An 11,064-nucleotide genomic window follows, 5' to 3' on the forward strand; every position below is an offset into this window, starting at 1 on the left:
CAAGGAAAGCACAGCTGAAAAATGCACTCTAGAACTGGGCCTAACTGGGAGCAGACCGGGACCCAACCATCCCTGGCCCTATCTCCAGACACAGAGCAGAGCAGGAGACTAGCAGTGCCGTATGCGAAGTAAGCATGGGAGCCTTCAGAGCTTCAGTTTTATGTAGACTAATAAAAAACATACTTGTTTTACAAGAAGCATGTCTGTGCTAGACATTAAGAAGAAAAATACATGAATTTGGGTAAGGTTGTTTCTAACTTGTAGTGCACTCTTTATTCTGTCTCTACCACTGAGAAAAGTGGAGATGTTCTAAACCAGTACTATGATACTTTTACACAGTTCCTCATATTGTAGTGACCCCCCAAAACATTAAATTATGTCATTGCTACTTCAAGTTATTGTCATGAACCATAATGTAAACATCTGTGTTTTCTGATGGTCTTAGGCAACTCCCGTGAAAGGGTCATTCGACCCCAAAGGGGTCAAAACCCACAGGTTAAGATTAAACCACAGGTTAACCAACTGCTCTAACCTAACTTCTGGAATCTCTTCAGCATATCTCCCAGCTAGATATCCTCCTAGGTTATTTAATATTTATTCCATTAAGAATTTCAAGCAGGTAGAGAAACTATGGAGAAAACACTACCTACATCTAAGAAATGGTGATACCTAAGCATGGGAGGTTTATATAAAGTATACACATTCCATTCACCATTCTGTAATACTGAAAAGAAATCACCTAAAAAGAAGGAAGGAAACAACCAGTTAAATTACTTAGTAACCAGATGATCCTTCAAAGCAACTCTTGAGTTTTCTTACATCTTATACATGTAACATGTAAAAACACATATAAATTTATGACATCAAAAAAGCAGCTTGAGGGGCTGGAGAGATGGCTCAGTGGTTAAGAGCACCAACTGCTTTTCTAGGGGTCCTGAGTTCAATTCCCAGCAACCACGTGGTGGCTCACAACCATCTGTAATGGGATCTGATACCCTCTTCTGGTATGTCTGAAGACAGCTACAGTATACTCATATAAATTCTTTAAAAAAAAAAAAAAAGAAAGAAAGAAAGAAAGAAGCAGCTCATGAGACATTTACTCAACTCCACCACCACAATGATAATAATGTAAACTACTTAGAACAACGCCTATCATATCCTAACAATTTAATAAACACTGGATATAATACTGATTATAATTATCATTACTGTTAATGTTGCCCATAAATTCTAGTTAAGAAGAAACTGCATCATGGATATGGTACTACAGGCCGGTAATCCCATCTTTTTGGAGACTGAGGCAGGAGGATTACCATAAGTTCAAGTATGCTATGTACACAGTGAGTTCTATCTAGTACAGACTGGGCTACAGAGTGAGATCCTGTTTGAAAAAGGGGGGTGTGGGAGGAAGGATGCCACAATAGTAATAGTCATCATTTGAGTTAGCTTTGTGGTATTTAAAATACACAGTAAGTAACTTCCTTTCATTCTCACTAGGATTCTGAAAATAGTATTATCTACTTTACACAAATAACAAAAGTATGCTGGGGGGGGGGGCGTTAAATGATGTGCTTAGGGCAACACTGCTACTAAATTGAAAGCTCTGATTCCAGGTCAATTGGATGGCTCTGAAGGTCAACTCCACCCACTACATGACTCTGCCCCTTTCCTGAAAAGCCACAATTCAAGGACTTTCTCACTAATTCAGTTGGTTCCTCTCCATCCCAGTAGGCACAAGTCAAAGACTGCAGGGAATTCTCTAACTCTATAACTGCATAACCCTCTTAACACTGCTGTGGTGAGTCGCCACCACTTACTCCATTCATGTTAATAAGCATGTGTATTTTTACCTTAATCAACAAAACAAAGTCAGATTATAAACATCTAAATCCACCACTAACATCAATTCATAGCCACATCATTTATCCCACTGAGTTCATATCCCTACAGAATTCATTAACTCCTTAATTATAACTTATAAGTAGGAAAAGAAATTCTGTATTCCTACCAAAGAAAATCTGTATGTGGTAAACACATATATGTATATTTTTTAAAAGTTTTCATTACCACACTATCAAAAGGAAAATTAACAAAATCCCTACATGTAAACAATAAGAAAACTTAAGTATTGCTGCATCTACTCCATGCAAAAGATGCAACCATTTTAAACCAAGTTGATAGAGCATATAACAGAAGAAAATAGTCATGACAGAAAATAGAGTGGCATTTTAGGGGAGGATATAAAGTGGAACTACCATTAAGATTTCACAAATATAGCACTTCCGGGGGCGGGGGGAACCTAAAGGAAATAAATCAAAACTAACAGTTTTCTCTGGGCAGTGAACTAAGGGTGGTAATTTTTTTTCCTATTCTCCAGTTTTCAAATGCACAGCTGACAACTGTGCATTAATTTTATAGGCAGATGAAAGGTGAGTTGTCGTTTGCCTTTGTTTTCTCTAAAACACTTTAACTCACTTCCTAGCACTTCCCCACAAAAGACCTCCAAATTAGCCATAAGAATTTTCAGTCACTTGAATTTGTATGTGTCTTTTATTATTGGGGTGTATGTTCCTGTTTTTTATTTGGTTTGGTTTTTTACAACATGAGAAATCAAACTCAACTGATCTGATTTCTAAGCAAATGTTCTACCACTTATCTATAACCCTGCAAGTAAGTTGTGTCAAATTTAAGACTCAAAAAATTCATCTTCATTATAATCAGAACTATTTCTCTCTCTCTCTCTCTCTCTCTCTCTCTCTCTCTCTCTCTCTCTCTCTCTCTCCCACATCTGTGAGTCTTTACTCCTAGTATTTATTTTCATTCTTGTTCCCACACACACTGTGGTTAAATTCAAACCTTAGTAATAGCATCTCTAAATTAGTGCAACCTCCTGGATAAACGTTCTCCTTACCCAGGCTCCTCCTCAGCAACAACTCACTCCACCACTGCCTGCAGCATAACACACGCTGTTCCTGAGGCTTTCCATTTATTAGCCCCTCTGACCCTCATAACAAACTTACAAGGAGCTCTTACCTAACAGATTAAGAGCAGTAGCCCATGGGGGTTAGGTAAGTCTCTCACATCTACCAAGCTAGTAAGTGATAATGTCTGACTGTGACCCCAAAAACTCAGCTCCAGATAATAGTTTGTAAATATGAATTCTGGAATAGCAACTAGTTAAAGCCAACATCTCTTTTCTCAAAATGTATAGGCCCTTTGGTCCCACCAAATTACCCCTTTGTACTATCCCAACCACTAGGAAGTGAGTTCTCCTCCTCCCTGAATAACCCTGCACATTACCCTCCAAAGTCAACCCTGAATCAAGTCTTGTAAGTTAGGCTGGTTCCCTCACTGGACAGCACAGCCTTCTCATGTTAAATTACATTAACATACGGTTCTTGATACCTTAGTTTTATATTTTATCTTTACACATAAATAACATGTCTCTACTTCCGTTCTAAGACCTTCTCTATTTCCCATCTTCCCAAATGCTAATACTACAATATTAGGCTGAATAAATTAGTAACTCATACATGGTTACCTGACAGACAATAGACTGCATATGACTCAACTATTTAACAGAACAGAGCACCATTCAACAGTCTTCCGTGGTGATGTGTTGGTTTTCTCACTTTGTTTCTTAAATAGAAACACATTAGAGTTGTAATTCCAACTTTCCCAACTAAAAATTACATTCAGGTGACAACCAAAAGCAATTTTATAACTGTTTAAGGGATTTGTTGTTGTTTTGTTTTGTTTCTGCTTTAAGGTAGCTTATGCGATGTCCAGAAACAGGTTTTTCTTTCCTTCTTCAGTCCCCACCTCCGAGCACCCTAGCACCTCTAACTCAGAGAACTCTCCTGTAACAAGATACCCAAGTCTTCCACAATATAAAGCAGGCAGTAAATTCCAGGGATGATTACTAATTGTTCAAGAATAGAAAAGACTATCTGGTTTTGATATCTATGTACTCTCTATGGACCTGTTAAATTAAAATGTAGAAACAACTGTGATTATAATTAAGGTTGAATGGTTTTATTTTCCTATCCAAAAGAACCATTGTGAAACTCAGAGAAGACAATGTTCCAAAAGATAGCTTAAAAACAGAAATATGCATTTATATTTAAGCTGTTAATAATGACAAAAACAATCCATTACAAACACATTTCACTAAGTATACCAAGTCTCTAACACAGAGATCTGATGAAAGGCATTGCAGGAATTGTTCTCAAGGGCACACAGAGCTCACATCTACACTCCTGTGTTTCGTTTTTCTGTTTTTCAAGTTTGTACTTTCATTTACAAGTATTTCCTGAAAGATGTCTTTGCTACTTATCTTTTTTCAACCTTAATAAATAATTTTAACTTAAAAATATTCCAAGTGTCCCCATACACCAGCTGCTCTACAGTTACTACTTATCAGTAGTATTACCCAAAGCAGTATCTAGAAATGCTGACTTTCATCATGTACATGTTACTAAAACTTAGTACTGAGGTCTACAGAGGTCCACATCCCACTCATAACTTGAAAAAATCCTGAGTGACAAGCCAACTCAGTTTTCTTTTTATTAAAGAAAAAAAAAAACACTTTTTCTGTTTATAATATTGTTCAGTTTCAAAACACATTAGTTAAACCTTGGTTTTCTGTCTTCATTTCTTCTTCACACAATGTATCAAATGTCACTATAGCAATTTAAAATGCTTTAGGACTCGTCCACACTTCATAATCTTACCATACTTAATGGAGTGAGTAAACACTTAATAATGCTATGAATTTTCTAATTACTAGGAAAGTGTATGCAATTATGAAAGGGCAGTAGGAGAGTGTCTTTACCTCACCACTTATCAGCACCCTATGTATGACACTGCTATGTTTCAGCCAAACATTACCACTAAATGAAAATGGGGAAAGGGACATTGGATCTGTGGATACTTTCCTTCTTTTGTTGTTATTTTGGGTCTTGGTTGGTTGGCTGGTTGGTTGGTTTTGACAGAGCGTCACACAGCCCATACTGACCTTAAATTCCTGTTTCTCCTGCCTCTGCCTCCCAAAAGCTGAGATTAAAAGTATGAGCCACTATACTCAGATGTATCTATTATTTCCTATAACTATATATGAATCTGGAGTACCCCACCTTTTATTTCCAAAGAAACCCTTACCACAAGATTACTAGAGAACATCTCACAGAGCCTATCAAACCAACTAGATTAATTTACAATCTAACTATGATGCAAAGGAAATGACATCTTCATAAAGAAATGAAATTGTACAGATTCAAGTTACCAGCTACCATACAAGTTATTTATTTTGTTTCAGCATAAGATAAATGGGACATCCAATTTTATAGAACATATTCAGTACTTACAGCTAAAACGAAAATACGGAAGTCTTGTACATAATTTGGATTGTATTTCAAAAATAATCAACTACGAAATTAAGTCATTCTCTGAAAGGACAAATAGCCAAAAGGACAGAATACTGCACATAATAAACTGCAGCACTCTCCAAGCAAAGGACAAGTGTCATACATGTTACTCCAAAGACAAAAACCTCCAGTCTTTACTCTTCCAAAGAACCATGAGATCCTATATGTTGCACATCAATAGAAACTACAGTATGTTACAAGCATCCTTTGAAATCATCATAGGTTAATCAAATTTCTGGAAGATACACGCATAGTACATACACAGAATATTACTATGCCAATTTCTTTTAAACATTCACTTGGAAATAAGAAAGGCTATGGAGAAGCTGTACCCATCAGGTATTTTGCTGTAAAATAACCTCGTTCAATTTTCTCATCTCAAAATTTAAATCTCACTAACTACTGAAGAACATAGCTTTATGTTTTAATTCTTTCAAAACAAACCCCTTAGCTAAATATTGCTATGTCCACAGAATATAGATAAACTTAAGTCCAAATACATCGTAATCCTGAGAAATGAGTGTAACTTGTATGACAAATATTTGTGAGACCCAGCCCTGCAGAGTGCTGGCAATGCCAGTGCCATGCCTGCAGTCCACCCGACGGTTTCCTATCAGAAGTTATTCTTAATGTCTAAAAATCAGTCAACTGCACTCTCACAGCAAGTTTCTAACACTCCTGTCCTGATCAATGCCCAGGTAAATAGGTTTTCCACAACTTGATTCAAAGCTAACAGTATAAAATAGTAATCAAGACTCACAGAACACACCAGGCACCTATTATGTCTTACGAAAAGTAAATCTAAAAGTTCATGACAACAAACTCTTAGATGCTAAGAGAGGTCTGGAATACAGCCACTTCTTTACAAATAATTTTCTACCTCTGTCCCAAAAAGCTGAAATGTTCCAGTGATCACCAGCAAAAGGAGAGATGGCGGAAGAGCTGGACTCTGGCGAGTATTTCATCTTTGTAATCAAGAACACTATTACTAACCTTTAGGTTGCATGCAATCCAAAAATGCTTTTATTTTCCTCTTTGATTTGTTAAATGGCATGCTTCAGTGTCATAGTTAAAAATGGAGTTCAGTTAAACTGATGTGTGATTTTCAACAGAATCATTTTTCTAAACATGAAGTAGAGGTAGAATCAAATGTTAAGCCGGTTACAAACGTAAGCCAATTTCCAGACTTTCTGCTCCCACAGCCCTCTGGAAAGCAGCTATGATTTTGCTAGGGTAAACGAGAAGCACTGCTCTTGTGAGCAGTGACTGAGCAGTTCCCGCCCAGACACACTACAGCCAGTTTTTTCAGGACCATGCTCTTACTGCTTTTCTCCCCATCTCTTTGGACACTGAAGAATAAGTTGAAATGAAACAGAAATTAAACTTCTGTATCCCTGCTCTGAAATACTTACTTTTAAATTGTTAGTTTTTTTAAAGGTGGAACAATATTTAGTAATATGACATAGTTTACCAAAAGCAAACAAATTTAACATTAATAATATTGCTTAAGAATCTAACTTTAAAAAATATCCTAATATAATTTGATTACAGGACAAAAATTTGGCCCTATGTCATTTAAAATAATTTAATGCTTTATTTTTTTAACAAAGAATTATCATTTTAAACTAATATCCACAAAATTACTTATTTCCTACAGTGTAAAATCCACTTTTTAAAAATAAATACAACTTACTAATTATTATTTGACTCAATTCTACTTTTTATGCACACAGATTAAAATAATACTTTATCCATTTTAGAGCCTAGGATTTAATAACACTAATGACCTGAAGATATATTAAATGTCTGCATATATAAAAGGAACACCTGTGAACCACAAAGCTCTTTCTTCAAGCACTTTTCTAAATACAGTCATGACACAATCCAACATGCTCAAGACAATTTTCAATCTTAACATTCACAAAAAGAGCAACTTGCTAAAATTCTTTAAAACATCCAAGCAATCTTCAGAACAACTTTCCAAGTTTGAGGCTCTATTAGTTTATAATTGTAACCGGACAGTGTAAAAAAATGGTGTGGCAGACACTAAAATGCTTTATATACTTTTCTACTAAAATATGTCAGTGCACTGAAATATAAATTTCTGATTTTCAACATCGTCTTACCTGACCCGCTGAACTGACTACTTCCCAGTGTTGTTGGTCTCGTTTTCCCACTATTAACAGGTGGAGAAAACATCTGCAAAATAACCCAAATGTACCTATTAATCTTAAAATTCTTCTCTACTCCTTGCAAAGAAAAGTTCACCAAGTGTCATCAATTAGTTTCCTAATTTTCATAGGGAATTTGAAATAAAAATGGAAGATCCATTCAGACCAAGGCTGGCAATAACAAGTGATATTCTTTACTAATACTGCTTGAGAGAGCCGGTGACATTTGCTATGAAAACCCAGCCACAGGCAAGATTACAAGATAATTAAGTTTAAACAGTAAATTTTTACCCATGATCTTCACTTTGGCCCTAAGTGATTCTCATTACATTAACATTACTTAATAAGCACTTGCAATCAGAATCATGTCCGATGAAATTACCACATACAGGAAAGATAATAACAGTTCTAATACAGCAGGTATTGGCCCTGCCTTCTAGGAGCAGTTAACGTTGAAATTCAATCCATTAGTAAGAAATAAGGGCATTGGGCTCTATGCTTCACCTTTTATTTTTAAATCATTTTCCATATTACATATGCAGAGGGCATATGTATACTTAAAGCACTCGGCTCAGAAGGCTGGGAATTCGAGCACTGGGGTTGGCTTTTTTGAAGCTGGCATCTCTCAGGTACCACAGGCTAAATGGAAGTCTAGGGGAGGGATATGCTGAGAAGTGTTCAGGGGAAAAAAAAAAAAAATATATATATATATATATATATATGTTTTTCTTTCATATAAAGTCTAAAATCTCTAGTAATCATCAGAAGGGAGTGACTCAACCAGAGCTCATGATTACATTGTTCTTCTTTTAACTAGTTAAATCAAATGACCCCTCTGGCATTAAAGTTTGAAATCTGCAAGTCTAGACATTACATCAAAGTTCAGGTGTCCAACTTGGGGGAGCTGGACTCCAGCCCTGAGAACAAGCGCTGAAAAGCAGATGGAGTTGCCTGCTGCCATGTCGCTTTCCCCCCTTTTCTCTCTTGCTCGCTATCTCGGGAAACCTCAGCAGAACCCCAAGATGCGGAGGAAAGCTCTCATACCGCACTGAAGTCCAGCAGGTCGCTCAGCTCCTTGTCGGTCCCTATCGCGGCCATGCGCTGCTGCTGGGGATTCATCTTCAGCCACTTCTAGCAGGTCCTAAGGCAGAGAAGACAGGCTGAGCCGCGGACACCCGGACGCTCGACGTGAGAGGGAGAGGGAGAGAGAGAGAGAGAGAGAGGCAGCGCTCGGGGTGGGGGGCGCCGACCGACACGCCTGATCCCCACGCATACCCGAAGGACAGTGACGGGAGCCGCTCCGACACGGGAGCCCACGCGTGGCTCCGTGGCTCCCGCAAGTTTCCAAGGTGGCTCGGCTTCGGGGTGCCCCCGGGGAGGAGTACAGAGCGAGCCCGCGCCCAGCCCAGGGAGCGAGAAAGCGGCGGCGACCCGGAGACCAAGTGACTCACTCGCTCAGCAACAATAGAGCTGACAAGTTGCGGGGAGCGCGCCGCTCGCAGGCCCGCGTCTGCGGCCCGGACGTCCCCAGCGGGGGTCCCCGGGTTGGTTGAGAGCGCCCCACGCGCGTCCGCGCACGGCAAACTCCCGCCCGGCCTCCACCTCCCACTTGGGCCGCCCTACCCCGGACTCGCGGAACAATGAGGCGGGCTCGGCGGCTCCCTGGCCCCGAGCGCCGAGCCCCGAGCGCCGCGCAGGCCGAGCGCCGCTGCCCGGGCCTGGACCCCGCAGCTCGCGCCTCCGCCCCGCCGCGCGCCGCAACTTGGACGCGGCCCCGGGCTCCGCGCGGTACAAAGGGACCCGAGTTCCGCACGTCCCGCCCGCCGCCCGCGGTTACCTGCCGCCCGGGCTCCGCATCCAACCTTCCCGATTAAAGTTCACTTTGGCCGGGAGCGCGGGCTCAGGCTTCCCCCTCCCCACGCGCCGCCGGCGGCTGCGTTGCCTCGGGCCCGCGCGAGCGCTTGAGTCGGCGCGGCTCGGGCGGCTCTGGGGCTTGGCCGCCCGTGACTCCCCGGGCGGGCTGGCTGTCCCCCCGATAGAACTTGTGGGTCTCCTCAGGCGGACATTTTTTTTTTTTTTTTTCCGCTGAGGCGGCCTCAGCACCGAGCTCCGCTCGCCTCCGGATCCCTCCGCGCCTCAAGCGCGTCGGCTTAACCCCTCGTTGCCCGGCGCGCTCCCGCCTCCCGCGCCGAGGAAGTGGGACCGCGGAGGGGGCGGGGAGGCACGGGGCGGGGCGGAGCGGCGGACGGACAAAGCCCACGGCCGGCGGCGGGCGTCTCCTCACGCTCGCCGCGCCCCGAAGTGCCGCGACGGGGACGCAGCTGGGCGGCATCTGGATCTGCCACCCGCAGCCATTCCGGAGCTCAGCCTCGCCGGACGCGGGAGGCGAGGCCCGCTGTGGAGCCGCAGCTGTGGTGGGCGGACTCTGTGGGAACAGCGCGAAGCCCCTCACGCCGCGCTCATCAGCTGGCTCACCTGAGCGTGCCGTCCCACCTGAGCCCCGCGCAGGGAAAAGCAAGTTCTGGGAAAGGATTGCGCCCGGCCGGCCCTTGCTGTAACCAGAGACAGCCCCAGGAAGTTAAGTCTTGATGAGCAAGTTCCCGAACTTGGCCCGAAGAAGCCCCAAAGAAAACAGGGAAAAATTCGGCCTTGGAAGTAAGCTTTTCTTGAGGGGAAGCTAGGGTTGTGATTGTGTTGGTTCTGCGAGCACAGAGAAGACCAGCCAGGCCCAAGCAGAAGAAACACTCGAGACAAACATCCAAAGAAACGAATTGAAGACAGTGGCCAACTCTTGAGGATCCTGACTGTAAGAAGGAGCCGATGGCCTCAGAAGTTCATATAAAGAAGATAGTCAAATGTGCCATTACTGTACTTACTGCAACCAGAGCTGTCCAACCAGAGAAGCAAATTAGGGTTTACATGTGGGACCTGTGTATAGACCATTCCAGAACTAATGGTAACCTACTCTCCCCAAAGCCAATCCCACTTGGGTATATACATGCTCTGGCAACTTGTGGAGTGTGTCTCCATCCTAAACAAAGTAGCATAATTTCACCTAAAAAATCATAACGATCCCGTTTCCAACTAAGATGGTTAACCCGCATACAAATAGGCAATTTGCTGAGGTCTTTGAGAATATTTTTGCAAATGCTATTTAAAAAAAAAAGAATGCCATCTTCCAAACACAAGATCTAGCCAGACTAAATGAAACAGACAAGAAGAAAGCCTTCCCAAGGAGAGATCTGATCTTTGATGATGTTTCCAATATAAATCAAGCAGTTCTGAGCCAAGTCTAGCATCATTGATTAAATGAACAGGGTTTGGCTATCTGTAATTTGGTGTATGCAAAGTGAGACAAAAAGCAATCATAGACTCACATGCCAGCACAACAAAGAGTTAACCATCAACCAGGAAATCTGATTAGGTAACTTGTAAGGCCATATTTCTGTGGTAAGATTCACTAGTAC

At 41.7% G+C, this 11,064-nt stretch overlaps 1 protein-coding gene across 6 annotated transcripts in view; it reads right to left on the bottom strand.

Moving 5' to 3' along the window:
• The window catches only part of Tcf12 (transcription factor 12), a 263,062-nt gene extending 253,355 nt beyond the window's left edge, over positions 1–9,707 (bottom strand). For 5 of the 6 annotated variants that reach the window (XM_021206106.2, XM_021206102.2, XM_021206104.2 and 2 more), the window contains exons 1-3: positions 9,435–9,707; positions 8,642–8,738; positions 7,553–7,625 (exon numbers count right to left, since the gene is read on the bottom strand). In XM_021206106.2, the coding sequence (XP_021061765.1) occupies positions 7,553–7,625; positions 8,642–8,716 (148 nt within the window). In that variant the 5' untranslated portion in view covers positions 8,717–8,738; positions 9,435–9,707. The remainder of the gene's footprint in view (positions 1–7,552; positions 7,626–8,641; positions 8,739–9,434) is intronic. The other variant, XM_029543008.1, reaches the window with a different exon arrangement.
• Between the last annotated feature and the right edge of the window lie 1,357 nt (positions 9,708–11,064).

Source organism: Mus pahari, chromosome 10, assembly GCF_900095145.1.
Source record: "Mus pahari chromosome 10, PAHARI_EIJ_v1.1, whole genome shotgun sequence".
NCBI lineage: Eukaryota > Metazoa > Chordata > Mammalia > Rodentia > Muridae > Mus > Mus pahari.